This window comes from Drosophila suzukii, chromosome 4 (genome assembly GCF_043229965.1).
Source record: "Drosophila suzukii chromosome 4, CBGP_Dsuzu_IsoJpt1.0, whole genome shotgun sequence".
In the NCBI taxonomy this organism is placed as follows: Eukaryota; Metazoa; Arthropoda; class Insecta; order Diptera; family Drosophilidae; genus Drosophila; species Drosophila suzukii.
In genome coordinates, this window is record NC_092083.1 from 261,388 (window position 1) to 278,284 (window position 16,897).

The 16,897-nt window shown below is 34.3% G+C and overlaps 2 protein-coding genes and 1 long non-coding RNA gene across 21 annotated transcripts in view; 1 reads left to right on the top strand and 2 right to left on the bottom strand.

Annotated features, from left to right (window-relative positions):
- Kif3C (Kinesin family member 3C) overlaps positions 1-1,887 on the bottom strand; it is a 56,400-nt gene extending 54,513 nt beyond the window's left edge. For 5 of the 8 annotated variants that reach the window (XR_011604554.1, XM_036816392.3, XM_036816339.3 and 2 more), the window contains exons 1-2: positions 1,738-1,886; positions 776-1,000 (exon numbers count right to left, since the gene is read on the bottom strand). Coding sequence is in view for 6 of the 8 variants with exons in the window: in XM_036816392.3 (XP_036672287.2) it covers positions 776-1,000; positions 1,738-1,809 (297 nt within the window). In the remaining 2 variants the exon portion in view is untranslated. Of the gene's footprint in view, positions 1-775; positions 1,001-1,737 lie in introns of all 8 variants that reach the window. The other 3 variants (XR_001767952.4, XM_036816632.3, XM_036816530.3) reach the window with 2 other exon arrangements.
- The window catches only part of LOC108020352 (uncharacterized), a 67,449-nt gene that overhangs the window by 32,236 nt on the left and 18,316 nt on the right, over positions 1-16,897 (top strand). For 4 of the 12 annotated variants that reach the window (XR_011604555.1, XM_065867328.2, XM_036817599.3 and 1 more), the window contains exons 2-3: positions 16,429-16,670; positions 16,738-16,854. The exons of 1 other annotated variant lie outside the window; for it this stretch is intronic. Coding sequence is in view for 10 of the 11 variants with exons in the window: in XM_065867328.2 (XP_065723400.2) it covers positions 16,429-16,670; positions 16,738-16,854 (359 nt within the window). In the remaining variant the exon portion in view is untranslated. Of the gene's footprint in view, positions 1-11,376; positions 11,415-11,760; positions 11,938-12,051; positions 12,193-14,693; positions 14,814-16,428; positions 16,671-16,737; positions 16,855-16,897 lie in introns of those variants that run through there. 7 more of the 12 variants (XM_065867330.2, XM_065867332.2, XM_017088536.4 and 4 more) reach the window with 6 other exon arrangements.
- LOC139353328 (uncharacterized) lies at positions 8,924-9,865 on the bottom strand. The gene is made up of 3 exons (XR_011604558.1): positions 9,355-9,865; positions 9,196-9,300; positions 8,924-9,051 (listed from the first exon to the last, which is right to left on the bottom strand). It is a non-coding gene; the product is annotated as an uncharacterized lncRNA (long non-coding RNA).

The following is a 16,897-nucleotide window of genomic DNA, read 5'->3' on the forward strand; positions in this document are numbered from 1 at the left end:
CATGCATAGATACCTAAGTCGCAAATGGTACTGATGTGGTAATGGTAATTCACATGTGTTTGTCTGCTTCCACCACTCATATGCAATGCTCGGTCTGCCGAAGCTGACATTGGTCCAGTGCGTAAACTATTCACTCCTCGCGCGAGCGACCCGGGTTCGACCCCGCAGTTGTCATTTATAACGACAGTTACTTACTTGTGTAACCACACATATTCAACTAACACTTAAACACTAAAATCATGACATACACACAAGACTAAGATATAAGGTACTAAGGCATACATATGTACAAGTCTTGTGTCATTCAATCGGAATTTAAATGACCTTTCCATTATTGCCGAATTGTACATGAAGTAAGTTCAAATTCTGAGTATATTTAACTTTTGCTTTGTCGGAAACTCTTAATATACTCTTCAAATAACGGGTATTAACATATATATATATATAAATATATTTATATATATATTTTTATTTATATATATATTTTTATTTATATATATATTTTTATTTATATATATATTTTTATTTATATATATATATACATATATATATACATAAATAAATAAAAATTATGTATATATATTTATATATATGTTTGTATATATTTAGATAATTGTGGTTATATTATATTTTTATTGCTATCTTATATTCTTTTATATTCTTACTGCAAGTATAAACTTGTTGTTAATGCACTGGTCACAATTTAGATATTTTAATGTAAAAATCACTTGCCAACCTTGATACGAAGCATAGCTGTATAATATAACACTAGTACCTGCATTGTGTGTGTTTTTCCACAACCTGTCTGGCCGTAAGCAAAAATGGTTCCATTATATCCCTCGATAGTGCTCTCTACTAATGAATAGCACATTTCGTTATAAATCACTTCAGTTTTCGTAATCATATCATAAGCACTATCAAAAATGAACATTTTTTTTGGAGCGAGGCGAGCCGAAGGATTTGTCACGGAAACTGCATACTCATTTATTTCAACAATGTTCTGAAGTTAAATAAAATATTTTATAAATTATTATAGTTATATTACACATTATTTTACAAAAATTTAATTTATACAATTTGGGTCTATTTGGCACTTCCGAGCCGATACAGCCATGCCCGTCTGTCCGAATGTCTGTGTGTTTGTCCGTCCGTATGAATACTGAGATCTCGGTAACCATAAAAGCTAGAATGCTGGGATTTGGCATGCAGATTCTTGAGATTCTGAGAAAGCGCATCAGCGTGCCACGCCCACTCTAACGCCCACAACCACCTATACACCCACGCTAAAATCTGTCTGCCGCCCACATTTTCAAAGATTTTGTAAAAGTGTAGTTGGGATATAGTTTTGACTATCAATATCTATCTGCATGCCAAAAATTATCCAAATCGGAGCATCCACTAAAAATTTATAAGAAAATAAAGGAATCTACGCTAAGTGGCGATGTTGCGGGTTGTTCAATATTGTGAACAGTCGCTTTGCATATCTCCATCTTCCTCGCCCCCCCTTAGCTAAGTAACGGGTATCTGATAGTCATGGGAATATAAACTTCGGTATTTAAAAAAGCTGATGGAGACATTTCTTCGATCTGAGTAGAAGGATTTCATCTATAAGCTGCATGCTATTTTTTGAACAATTATCTATAAAAATCGATAGCTAAGAATATGTACGCTCAAATATGGTTATATTTAAAATCCAAGCAACTACATAATTATTGTAACTATAGGTATTGCTCTTACTTCACACTTGTTTTCATTTTCACTTCGGTGCATAGGGCGACAGCGAACTACAACTTTAATATTTTCACTCATTTTTCTACGTAGTTCAAAACATTTCTAATTGTGTGTACAAATTAATGGGAACTTAACATTTGTGAAAGCTACGGAAAGCTTCTTAAACCTTTGTAAACCAATGGTAAAGCTTTGAATTTCATAAATTATTTATAGATTGTGCTTTCACGCAACCAAAAAGTAATAGTTTTAATTACATTTAAGACAGGCTTATGAGGCTAGCTTTCATGGCCAAAATTGATTAAGAAACTGAGAATTTGTCACATTTTTACCCCTATAGGACATGTAGGATATAGATATAAAATCGGTCGTGTTTTCAAACATGATCTGCGTACACATATTTTTTCCACGACTGGGAAAATTTTAATCTGATCTATTAATGTCTTTTAAAATGTTTTTATTCTGCCCGATTCCGCCAAAGAATTAAGCTTTGAAACATACAACGGCGTGTTCTATTGCAGCGTACTGAATAAGAACATTTTAGAAAGTTTATTTATTTATTCGAATTTACAATCATTTTTCGTCACTAAATTGATATCAGAACTTTTGTAAGTTGGAGGTGCGATCGTCAATACCGCTTACCTCGTTAAGAGGTGTTTTTATTTAATATCAGAAGTTTTTGTTTTAAAACGCAATTATAAAATAGAAATTAAGTTCACTTTTGCTGTAATACTCATATATGAGCTATTGTAATAGCATTAAAATTAATATATATATTTCCGTTGGCAAGGCCACTTTCACCTCGTTACTGTATCCCGTACTTAATTATAGAAATATTCTTTCTAGATATTTTAAAAAAGTATGTGTATTTAGACGTCGGAAATTCAACCTACAACATTTTTCGGGCTTAAATTTATTTATTTGTTAAAACAAATTTCTTTAAAAATATCTTATAAGAGTATTGTGTCATTAAATTAATAATAAATAGTTTTGGGCATTCAAGGTTAGCATGAAATGTTTTTCATACTGAACCGAATCGGGTTGCACTGTTTATCGCTCAATAACTTCCTTACGCTAATTTGCATGACAAAAAGTGTTATATATCAAAAGTTGAACAATCTCAAGGGCTTTATTGTTTAAAGTTTAAAAAGGAAACCATTTTTGAGAAAATAGACAAAAGGTGGTAATCTTTGTTTTTGTTTCACTTTTGACTAAGGATTGTATGACGCGTATTCTCAGTAAGAATAAGACTTGGCTTAGTCTTTGCAATACTGTATGATCAAACCATCATTACATATTTTCAATTCTGCGGCTATTTAGTCGCCTTCGCACAGCCGCCAGGTGCGTGCTCGCCACAACGTGGACTACCGTCCACAGTGATATTAAATTAAATTCTTATTAAAAACAAGAAAGGAAGTTAACTTCGGCAAGCCGAAGCTTGTATACCCTTGCAGTTATAATTATTAAATTTAAAAATACAAAAAATTATATTCCCAATAGTATAAGATAATATGTCAGAAAACAACAAAGCTATAAATTGTTTCATATTAGGTTAGGTTAGGTTAGGGCGGTTTTTAAACTATAGTCCGGCACACTTAGACCTCTATGGGTCCATTGTGATACCGCACGATCTCGTTTTTCCTTCTCTAGGGTCCCGTTTCTAGTAGTTTCAACCTGTGGTAAGCTGATCAGCATGTCTTCCACCGGGAAGATTTAAAAAAGGCACTTATGTTTTTGAGATTAATCTCCGATATTTCGGTAAGATCGTCGATGAAGGGACTTCTTAAGTGCTTCAGTCTGAGTCTGCATAGGGCTGGGCAGAAGCAGAGAAGGTGTTCTACCGTTTCCACTTCTTCCTCATCCCTGCAGCTTCTGCAGAAATCATTTTGCGGGGCTTTTAGCCTGCCGGCATGTGCGCCAACAAGCCAGTGGCCTGTAAGAGCTCGAATCAACCAGCCACTCTCTGTGTGAGTAACTCCGAGGTTTTTTGCCTGGCTAATTCGTCCGCTATGCAGTTGCCTACGATGTCCCGGTGACCCGGAACCCATATAAGGCTGATAGTTGCCGATTTGGCTCTTTCCATGCCTGCTAAGTCCTGGCTAGGGAGGATCAAGATCGCATTCAGCGCTTCATTCGGGATGGTTCGAGGGGCTCCACTAATACACAAAGCCGCCATTCGCTGTACATTGTTTAGAGGAGTCAGTATGCATTGTTTGTGCAGGGCGGTCCACCACAGAGCCACTCCGTACAGTAGGATTGGCTTGACTACCGCTGTGTATATCCAGTTCACTATTCTAGGGGACTTGCCCCATCTTAGCCCAATTGTTTTTTTGCAGGAGTAAAGTGCAATGGTCGCTTTCTTGGTTCTCTCTTGGTTGTTTAAGCCCCATTCGAGGCGCTTATCTAGTACTAACCCCAAGTACCTGGCGTGATCGCTAAAAGAGAGATATCAATTGTTTAGAATGGGTGGGTTAAGTTGTGGAATTTTGTATCTATTTGTAAATAGAACAAGTTCCGTTTTCGAGGGACTTACCCCGAGTCCGTTCGCTATCGTCCATTCCGATAGTATTTTAAGTTTAGCGGTCATAAGATCGCAAAGTGTTTGTGGATATTTTCCATTAAAGATGATGGCGACGTCGTCTGCGTATGCCACAACCTTACAACCTCCTCCTTCCAGAATCCGCAGTAGTCAATTTACTGCGATATTCCACAAGAGGGGTGATAGTACACCTCCTTTCGGGGTGCCTCTGTTCACTAGTCTAGTCTGGGTTGAGGTCCCTAGTGCGGCTGTAACCATTCTGCTTATCAGCAATTTATGGATTAGCCTCACCATTGGCGGCTCAACCCCTAGTTCTGTAAGAGATTCTGTTATAGCAGTGGGGAGCATGTTATTGAAGGCTCCCTCTATATCCAGGATGGCGATCAGTGTGTATTCCTTGTTTATGGCTATTTGTCCTGCTTGTTGGATGTGAGCCGGTGTTATCCCGTCCGGTCCCGGCGATTTGTATGGTTTGAAACTATGAATGGACCATTTCATGTTGCGGTCTGATAGGAGTGGATCTAATTCGATTCCCTCTCCTGCTCCTCTCTCAGGAGGATGACCTGCTTGTTGGCTCCCCGGGAAGTGAGCGTCTAGGAGCAGGTCCAAGGACTCTTTACTGGAGTCTGACCATGATCCATTTGCTTTTTGAAGATAGCCCAAAGGCCCAGCTGTCTTAGAGAGTATTTTCCTGAGCCTTGCGGTATCATATTATTATTTTTATACCCGTTACTCGTAGAGTAAAAGGGTATACTAGATTCGTCGGAAAGTATGTAACAGGCAGAAGGAAGCGTTTCCGACCCCATAAAGTATATATATTCTTGATCAGGATCACTAGCCGAGTCGATCTAGCTATGTCCGTCTGTCCGTCTGTCTGTCCGGATGAACGCTGAGATCTCGGAAACTATGGGAGCTAGGCTATTGAGATTTGGCGTGCAGATTCCTGAGCTTCTTACGCAGCAAGTTTGCTTCAGCAATGAGCCACGCCCACTCTTACGCCCACAAACCGCCCAAAACTGTGGCTCCTACAGTTTTGATGCTATAATAAAAATTTTAACATAAGTGTATTCTTCTCATCAATACCTATCGAGTGACCCGAAAAAAAAATTGCCACGCCCCCTCTAACGCCCACAAACCGCCCAAACCTGTGACGGCCACAGTTTTCATGCTAGATAAAAAATTTTAACTGAAATGTATTGGTCTCGTCAATACCTATCGATTGATCCAAAAAAAATTTTGCCACGCCCACTCTAACGCCCATAACGCTTAAATCTGTCTACCGCCGGTAGGTGGCGTATTTAAATCTCGATTTGCTGCTTGCATATCTCCATTTCCCTTTGGTCCCTTTAGCTGAGTAACGGGTATCTGATAGTCGAGGTACTCGACTATAGCGTTCTTCCTTGTTCATATTATTTTCACACCAATTTTTTATAATCGTTCCTATGGCAGCTATGTGATATAGTCGCCCGATTTTGATAAAATTAAATTCGAAATTCAGAACTAATTAAAAAATGTTATTTTCATTAATTATAGCTTCGGTTTCCCACCAATTTTGCGATCGTTCCTATTGCAGCTAGATGATATAGTCGTACGGTTTGGTAAAATTTTGTTTCAGTCCAATGGTAACATTCTATAAAGCTCACAAAACCTTTCTAAAAGTTTTCAAATGGCTGTTGTGATCAATTTTGAGCTTTCGAAGTAATCATATGTTTTTTCGCGTACGTATGCAAATTTTTGAGGGTAATTTGAGTCGTGTCTAATATTTTGAACAATACACAAATTGACTTTTTTGATTGATTTAATTTTTTATTGAAGTAACCATTGTTTTCGTTAAACTAAGGTATGTACTAGATGTAAATAATGTGTTCGTGATTCGTCTATGTATGTGTAGCCTAAAAATATATTGTTATTAATATGCTTCTGAAGAAATGGTTTTTAAACGCTTTACTGTCTTCGTTGGACTGTAACTAATGTGATTTAATCGTATTCATGCTAATGTTAGTATTTGTCATAAGTGTAAGTCCCTGTGGTGTCAAAATGTCCAAAATGAGAGCCAACTACGGCCAATTCTTAAGTCTATTACACTTTGTAGGTGGAATGTCAGTCTCTAGGAGACGTCTTTTTGCCTTGTGGCTCAGCGAAAGTGTAGCTTAGCGAATATGTGTTGGGGCAAATTTAAAAAAGCAGCTGATTATCTGAAGCTGAAGAATAAGAAATTAAAAAGAAATTATCAAATTTTGTTAGCCGGCTTACAACAAAATGGAAAACTTGCCATTACAACAAATCATTTTTTGAGACTATCGGATACCCGTTACTCAGCTAAAGGGACGAAAGGGAAATGGAGATATGCAAGCAGCAAAGCGAGATTGAAATGCGCCACCTACCGGCGGTAGACAGATTTTGGATCAATCGGTAGGCATTGACGAGACCAATACATTTCAGTTAAAATTTTTTATCTAGCATGAAAATTGTGGGCGCCACAGGCTTGGGCGGTTTGTGGGCGTTTGAGTGGGCGTGGCATATTCGCGTAACAAACTTGCGCTGCGTAAGAAGCTCAGGAATCTGCATGCCAAATCTCTTATACCAGAGTAGAAGAAAATTTGATTAAAAATATATTATTATTATTATTTTCCCATTAATTATCCGATCGTTTCGAATTGTTCCTATCGGACCTTTAGTTGTCCGATCCGGCTCGATCCAACTTACATATATACTACCTGCAATAAAAAATAAGAGTTTTGGGAAGGTTTCATCACGGTAGCTTTAAAACTGAGAGTCTATTTCGCGTAGAAAGGGACAGACGAAGGGATAGGGCTAAATCAAATTGTCTAGTGATGCTGATCAAGAATAAGTCGAAAACTTCTCCTTCATTGCTTGTAAACTTCTGACCCTCTGCAAGGGTATAAAAAGATTGCTGCTATATGGAGCCTGTCAATTTAAACTAGTCTAACCTCAAAAATATTGGCGTCACAGAACTGCGATTTATGGTACTGTACATTTTTTTATGTAAATAAACAAAGTGCTCAGAAATGCATCTGACTTATGTATTTGGCAGCTCTTGTAGTAAGTCAACAACTACTTATAACTACTCTACTTGTTCCCCGATAGAATTTGAAAATTTTCATTCTGAAATCAGAATTTTATAATTCTTGTAATAGCCTATGCAAGGGTAAAATTGTTCAATATTTGTTCAATTGTATAGCAGGCTTTCGTAGAATTACGAATACCCAAGCCTGTGATTTTATTGTGGGTTTCTCTTATTGTAAGCTTTCTTAGGACTACGAATACGCTGGTTTGCGATTTTGTTGTTGATTACTTTTAAGATTACTTTTAGAATATAGCTAACTCAAATTCTGAAAAGAAGATGAGAGAGAATAAAGTTACTGGGACTTTGGAGAACTACGACCAGGCAGAGAGTCAGTCTGAATCGGAATTTGAAAGCGTGAACATTAATAAAGACTACCCAAATATAAAGGGTGTTCTTCTTTCGTCCACGAAATCAGAAGTGACTAAAATCCTACGTAATCCTATGTCAATGCTAGAGTAATTGTGTTATGTAGATGAGCGCTTCACTGTCTGCCGAAAAATAAAGTATCGAGTAACGGAGAAGGAAAAGCCGTCTTTATCCGTTACCATTAATCGATACTTTATTAGACAAACTTGTTGAAAAAGCTGTGTTTAAAAAGATAGATTTAATTAACGGATATTTTCACGTTTTCGCTAAAAAATAATCGATAAAATACTAATCATTTGTTACCCCGTTAGGGCACTTCGAGTTTTTAAGAATACGGGGAAAGACGAAAGCTGTTCAACGTTTTTTAGGACTGTGTTCTTATTTTCGTAGACTTATAAAACATATCTCTACATTCGCAAAGCTTTTTTATGATTTACAAAGGAAAGAAAAGGAATTTTGTTTTGAAGAAAAAGAATTAGAATGTGATGCGTTGAGTCGGTGTACGAATATTTTAATAACGGAAGCAAATACATTATAGGATAATTTAGTGATACACCAAGGAAAAGCCCAAAAAATGAAATATTGTTGTTGGAAAAAGGTGATGATAAGTTGTTTGATATGAGAAATGGTGTGGTTTATGGGAAGACAAATGAAGGAAGGTTATAGTTTTATGTACCTGTGGAGACAGAAGAACACATTTTGTACAAATATCATGATAAATTGTGTCATATATATAGGAAGAGTTACGATGTTAAATGCAATTAGGAAAATGTACTGGTTTAAAAATTCAATGGAAAAAGTAATGAAATGTATTGAAAATTGTTTAAAGTACATTGCTTTCGCGAAGGATTTCTACATAGTATACCTACACAGAGAGGAAAAACCAAGAACATTGTGCTTGAATTGAGAACATTCGTTCTTAAAAATCGTGTAAACACAAATGTTCTTATTTTGAGCTGAATGTTCTTAACTCTAGAACGAAATGGTAGGAACTAAAAAAGTGAAATGAGTTGATTTCGTTCCATTTTCAACTTGATTTTGGTCTTAATTTAAGAACATTTTGGTATCAATATGATAACCTTTTGTGATTGATTTTATTTAAATTTGGGATCAAAAGAAAAACTTTTATTAAAAGGAAATATGATTTAAAATTGAATACAAAAAAACGCAAAAATAAGTTGATTAAGTTTTAAATAGTTTCATAGTTTTATTAAGTTGGTGACAGCTATTTAATATTTGATTATTTAAAGGCTTATAATATAACATTATGGTACATATATGTAAATGCTTATAAACGTATAAATCTAAACTAATGGAATGTAAGGGAAAGCTGAAAATAAAAGAATAAATATTAGAGTAATTATAAGTTATTTTTAATGATTTTTGTGTTTTTGCTTACATGTGTTTATATATACATACAGATATGTATGTAGAACACGTAAACACACGTGAACACGAACGAATTTGTCCTTACCAAATTCTTGAGAAAAACAATTACACTTCAATGCAGCCAATCTATAATAACAATTCAGCAAACACTTGCATGTGTATGTACATTCCATAGAAAAGATAAATAGAGCTGTAAAAGTGTATTTTATTTTAAAGCTCTAAGTAATAAGAAATTTATACTAACCTTCATGGAATTTTCACTTCCACCACTTTAAAATTTTTGCAATATGTGCGGCACAAACAATTAGAAACGCAGATGAAATGTGCCAGCCGAATGGTTCAGAAGAAGAAGAGCAAAGAAGAAGGGTCTAACGCGTGCTAACAGTTAACCGAAAGATACTAACGCGTTATAAAAAATCCGCAACACCATTTCAAGTCGAAATGCAACTCACTTTTTGTTCTATTTTTAGTCCTTTCCGTTCTTACTTTAAGAACATTGGGGGTAATTGGGTTTCTGAGAACAAATTGAATTTGATTTAAGAACCACGTGCTAAGTGTATAACATTTCGTTCTTGTTTTAGAGAACAATTTTGATTTAACCAAAATTTAAGTCCAAACTCAACTTGATTCAATCACAAAGAGAAAATTTTTGAGCTCAAAAAATGTCGTTCTCATTTTAAGAACATTTTCAACTTAGATGAGAACGTCAGAATTCTCTCTGTGTAGAGGGAAAAAGCCGTTTGATGTAATTCATATAGAAAATTTCGGCCCAGTGGCAGCAGGAAAGATGTATACAACGAAATCAACAAGTTCAAAAGAAGCCATAAACGCGCTGAAAGATTATTTTGGATCATACCGCTTTCCGAAACGCATAACATCCGATCGTTGAAGTTGCTTCACGTCAATACAGTTCGAAAAATGTATGAATGAGGTAAATGTGAAACATATAAAAATTGGCACTGGTTCACCAAAGGCGAATGGGCAGGTGGATATAATAAGTAGAGTTTAAGGTCCAATATCAGCCAAGATTACAGAGGTTGAAAGTGGATTACATTGGGATACAGTTGTGGAAAAAGTTAAATTGGTACTCAATAACACACAACAGTATAAAGCAATGCCCGAGAAAACTGCTGTTTGGTTTAATATAGAGAAACAAAACTAGGGATGAGTTGAGAAAGGAACTACAAATTTGGGTGAATATAAATACAGTTGGGAAAAAAATTTAGAAGATTCTAAACAGTTATGAGAAAAAATCAGAAGGAAATTCAAGAAAGAATGAATAATATTATAATCAAAAAAGAAAACAAGATACTGAGTATAGGTGATAACGTGATGATGATAACGTGTCAGGATAGCCGAGTTATAGCAGGCTATCCTCGAATTACGAAAACTCAAGTATGTGTTTTTTTTGTTGGTTACTTTTAAGATCCGTAAGAATGTACAATATATTTAGAATGAAGGAACCGGGTTGTTAGATAACTGCGATCAGGCAGAGTTAGTCTGAATCGGAATTTAAAAGCGTGAACATTAAAAAAGACTACTCAAATATAAATTGTGTTCTTTTTTCGCCCACAATTACAAAAAATTTGTTTCAATATGTATTTACATTGGGAAGATTCAAAAAATAAAATCCTATTCTGTTCAAAAATGTTTTCAAAAACTTAACTTTTTTAGTTTTAGGACTTGCTCCACGTTCTAAAAGTTTCCTTAAACATTACTTAAACACTCCCCCCCTACTTTGTCAACATTCCGTTTTCGAACATAAAAATAAAAAAGGAATTTAAGAAATAAAATCAAATCAGCGCTACTTATATGAAAATGATATATTTGATAACATGCATAAGGGCGCATGAGTAATAAATTTAAAAGCCGAAGTGCATTTTAGAAAAAAATATTGGTATGCCTTAAATGCCTTTTAAAACTTCTATACAAATGTGGACCGCCCTAAGTTTTCATCCATTATTTAATATTTTAGTTAGTATGAGGTTAAAGAAGAAGAAGTATGTATGCACGTTACCATTTAAGTGATAGATCCCAGTAAAAAAAAAGCTTTTTGGCCACGACTTTTATAAATAAAGAAATTTTTATTTATTGCACAGAAATCGAAGCTTTAAGCTTTTAGTTCACTAGTCTGAACCTTATAATCGGAAATGGTGAATATAAAAGAGAGTTACGAGTTTAACAGCTTCTCACTCGCGCATGCGTGAATTTAGAATGCAAGCTGCATACGTTACAAGTCAACTTTTATTCAGTTTAATTTCCGCTGAGTGTTGGAGACGTCGTAGTAAAAATTGTTGACTACAGGTACACAACGCCATTTCTTTCATTAAAACGCGCTCGTTGAGTGTTACAGGGAATGTTTAAATTTAGTTTGTATTTAATATTCCGAGGACTAAGTGAGTTAAATTTTTATTTAATATCTTATAATTTTTTAATCATATCAAAACCAATTTTAAATTTATATTTACTTTGTTGTTCCAAATACAATTTACAGCAGTACAATTTTCAAATAACAATTTGTAAGTGCTTTTTTCAGCTTCAATGAAGCTTTAACAGTGTCGTAAATATTTTTCTGCGCATGACTTAATATGTTATTTTCTTAAGAAAACGGTATATATAAGCACAAAAGCATACGCTATTCGTTTCATTCATAAAATACTTATACAGTCTTCGTAAAGTTCTTAAATATTGAAAAGCTTGTACAAATTATTTTAAAAAATAATTGTTTTAGAATCATAAACAATCAATGCCATTCACTCGTACACAAAAACACTCATCAAAGTTAAAGTACTAGTTGGAGCGGCGTTAAAGGAAATTAAAAGTAAAGGTAAATACATTTATTGTCATTCAAATCGTGTAAAAGTCCCCTTCGTTTACAGACCAACACCTAATATTTTGTATGTATCCACTTAAGTTATTTTAAAAAAACGGTATTTTTCAGCAGGATGAGATCTGACACATGGATCTTCTATAAAACTTGGCATCAAAAGTGCATTCGTTTTTTTTGTTCTTGGCCGAAGAAACGCATCTTTTTTAAAATGCGTAATTGCATAATTGGAATATACAAAAAAATCCGGAAAAAGTAAATGAACATTTATGCTTAAATACGAGCATTTGCACAATTTTCAAGCTAATTGCACTATAACAATTCTTTTCTGAGCACCGCACCTGCACTTTAAAATGCACATAAATAAATTTAATTTCAAAAGAAATTACTATGCAATTAAATGTATATAACTGCTAAAATTTTGTAAGCCCTAAATTTGATTTTATCCCACAAGGTAGTTGTCAGAAATATATATAGATGGTTTAGAAAACAAAAAGGACAAAAATCAACGAAATTTATTGACTGTTTGTTAAATATTTTAAGCTGATTGCTGTTTTTACACCCGTTAAGCATAGAATAAAACTGTATATGGTATTCGTTGAAAACAGGCAAAATTAACCATTTCTGACCTTACAAAAAAAATAAATTCTTGATCAGGTCGCTATCCGAGTCGATCAAGACATGTTCATTTGTTTGTTACGTCCTCCTGTATAAATGTTGAGATGTTGAAAACTATCGGGCGTGCGACAGATTTCGCCGAGCGCCTATTCATCGTAAGTTTCTTATGTACATTTTACACGTCTTAGCGCTGAATTCATTTCTGTGGAACCCCTGTATAAGAGCTAAGAATCTAATCTGTGTGGCAGCCAATTTTTTTTAAAAAGACTTTAATCTATCAGTCTAAGGTAAATATTGATTATCAAAAAGGAAGGATGTAGTTTTCGACCCTAATGCCATCAGTTATGAGTAACCAAGTTAAAAATTTGCAATATCCAACATTGGTTATAAGTTGCAATTTTAACTATGTGCATATTTCTTCAAAGTCAAAGTCAAATTTCTTTAAGGGTAAAATATGGTATTCTTTTGGCATTTAAAAAGAAATTTTATTCATATCTAAATGTTAAAATATCTAAAACGTTCATCTGCCTTCCAAAAATTTCCAAATCATTTTTAAAAAAAGTATTTAAGTATCTACGGTATAATTTTTGACACACCTTTTTGGGACACCTTTTCTTTTGATTCACATTAGTTGTAACTTGTTTCTCGCCCGTTGAAAAAATGTTAAAATATCTAAAACGTTCATTTGCCTTCCTAAAATTTGCAAATCGTTTTAAAAAAAAAGTATTTAAGTATCTTCGGTATAATTTTTGAATAATTTGGAGGGACATCTGTAGGCTGGGACACTTTTTCTTTTGATTCACATTAGTTGTAACAGTTTTTTTTTTAAATTTCAAGTCACATTTCCGCAAATTTCAAAGAAATGCATTTTTCCGAACGAGACTTTTGTCGACTGTCACTACCTAGACGTAATGTGCTTTTTAAGGAAAAAGTAAAAAGTTGTATTATAAGCTAGGCGTTTAACCATTAATTAAAGTTTGTAACTTATGTCCGATTTCATTTTAGCACGATATTGTTTTTTTTAATAGCACTTCTAAAATGTAAATATAATTTTAAAAAATTATACTTATAGCCCGTTATACATATAAAAAAATATATTTGTACTCGTTACTCGCAGAGTAAAAGTATATAACAGGTAGAAGGGAGCGTCTCTGGCCAGCATCACGAGCACAGTCGATCTGGCCATGTCCGTATGTCCGTGTGAACGTTGTGAGCTCGGAAACTAAGACTCAAGTTTGTCACAAACCGCCCAAAACGGTGGTTCCCACAGTTTAAGTGCTAGACAATTTTAAACTAAAATGTGTAGTTCTCGTCAGTACCTGTCGATTGACTTAAAAAAAATGTTTAGCTGAGTAACGGGTATCCGATAGTCGAGGCACTCGACCATAGCGTTTTCCGTGTTTTTACTTGAAAAGATCTCAGAAAGTTGATTTTCCCAACTTACAGACCTCTCCCCTATTACTCGAAGTTTGTATAGAAGGTTCAGTAAATGTTCGTATTTTTCTCTTATATAGTTGTAATGCTGGCTTCGTAGAACTGTTACGTTTTAACTAGTCACGGTAAAAAATAAAAAATATCTTTATATCAAAAAAATGTGTAAAAGATAGCGCATTCTGGTAGGACACGCACATTGCTTACCAGATGTTGATTCTTTTAAATTGGGAAGTAGGTTGTAGCTATAAACTGTAATACAACCTTATTATTTTAAATTAAACAAGAATTAATCAAATGTTTGTACGAACTTTATTTAAATATGTTAGTCAAAGTTGTCAGAAAATGTAAATTAAGCATTTCAACTTAAGGGTACATGTGAATTTAGCCATCGCGGAGAAACTGAAAATATTTTTAAAGCCACAATTAATTTAAAGTGTACCCAAATACGCCTCAATAGCTTAGGGATTTAGTTAGTTTAAAGAAGTTTAATTAGTTGTGTAATCAGTTTTAAGTTAATTAGCAAACTATAGCTACAGAACTTTTAACAGGCAGCATACAAATTATCAAATACTTAATAGAAATTATCCATCTATTTGGATTAGTTTATATTGTAATTTTCCTGTGTTTGCATGATTTATGTTCAATTAACTATATTTCTATGAAATATAATTATATCGTATCAACATTTGATTTTTAAATGACAGAGAATACCACGCACTAAAATAAATTACACTCCAATGCAAATAAGAGAAGCGATAATACATTTGGTGACCATTCTGGAATTCTAAAATAACAACACGAAAATGCATTGCAGACGCATATTGGTACGTATTTAAATCAAGAGCTGTTAAGTGGATGTTTAAATATTATATGTATATTTTTCATATACAAATGCCTATTGCCCATGAAATGTATTATCATGACCAGTGCCTTTTATTCAGAGTACTGGCCGTATAACGTAATACCACCATGCTTACAAATTGTTTTATGAACTGGATTTTTAAGTCGGAAAGTATGTAGGATATGTAGGATCGCTACAATGCGGACCAATCGCAAATCGGACCATTCATTAAGATGTTATAACCAAACAATAATGAATTATTCAAAAAACTGCAAACTCAATATAATCATTCAGAAAATCGGTATCATACGAAATTTTACTAGCGCCACCTAGGTTTTACGTTATGTGATGTTTGCAACGCAGTTTCCTAGTCTCTCAGTTTTAAAGCTATCGGGCTGAAACTTTCCCAAAAGTCTTATTTCTTTTGCAGGTAGTATATAAGTCGGAACCAGCCGGATCGGACAACTATATCTTAAAGCTCCCATAGGAATAATCGGGAAAAAAATTACAAAAAATTATACCTTTGGTGTTTTTTAACACATAACCTCTTAAGCTTGGAAATAACATTTTTTAATTAGTTTTGAATTTCAAATTAAATTTTATCAAAATCGGACGACTATATCATATAGCTGCCATAGGAACGATCGAAAAATTAGTGGAAAAATAATGTGAAACAAATTATAGCTTCGGTGTTTTTTGACATATTATCTTATACTATTGGGAATATCATTTTTTGTATTTTTCAATTTAATAATTATAACTGCAAGGGAATACAAACTTCGACTTGCCGAAGTTAACTTCCTTTCTTGTTTCTTATTATTATACGTGCAAAAATGATATCATCCTCGTCGGAAATGTGTGCTTTCAACTTTTGAAGCTGATAAAGATGATTTTATTGGTCGGGAAAAAATGTTTACCTATTGTCAATCCAAGCATCTCCATAGATTTCCCCTGACCCCAACAACAAGTGATATCACATTTTATCCCTTAAGCGTATAAGGTAATTAAATTGTAAGATCTACCTTACAGAAGATCCTCCCTTAAAAGTATGAGTTTTTCTAATGCCCACTTGCATTTGTTATTTCGGCCTGCCTCTAGATTATTGTAACGGTTAAGTGTGTTTTTGATACAAAAATAAACTTGGGCTGTGTAGGCATCAGTAGATTCTGGATGCTTAATCCCAAAATTTTAGCTTTTATAGTTTCACAGGTATATGCGTTAGGTGAGTTGGCGGGGCAATATTTTTTTAGGACGATCCGTAGATTGATGAAACCAATTCATTTTAGTTAAATTCCTTATTCTAGCGATAAAACTGTAGGAGCCACAGTTGTGGGAGTGTCACTTTGCTTTTAAAAAAACTTGCGCTGTAAGTAAAAGGGTATATTGTATCTGTCAGAAAGTATGTAACAGGTAGAAGGAACAAATTTCCGTTTGTCCGTCTATCTCTTTGACAGCTGGGTAACAAAAAGATGGACATTAAAATGTGGTTATCAATTAAGTTTCGGTATTAAAAATACAATACAAAATGTTTAGATGTGCAACTAAAGTTGTAGTAGTTTTAACTTAAAATATATAATTAAAAAAAAATATCTTTGCAGATCAAATATATACAATTTGATATATTGGTAATTCTGGCAACTATTAGGCTTGGAAATGCCAACTATCTAGGTGCTCGCAGTCGAGAAAGAAATTTAAACAATAACAACGGAGCTAAATCTGAAGAATCAGCACATATCGTAAATTCCGGCGGTGTAAGGACAGTTGGGGAAGTATTTGTGCCAAAAACATTTTCCCTCAACTCACAGGAGCCAACATGCGAACAGCTTCGTGCCATGTGGATGTAAGTTGTTCAAAAATGGAATTTTCCAGAAAATAAAATAAGTTTAAACTTTTCTTGTGCTTCATAGATTTTCAAAAAGGCAATCCCGAGCTGCAGAAATCACGAATGAAATACCAACGTACCGGGACCCCTTTACTTATAATGTTTGGGAACCGCTTTTATTGAACTCACGAATGCTCGGATCGTAAGTGTTTTTAAGAACTGGACTTGACCCTGGTTAACTAAAA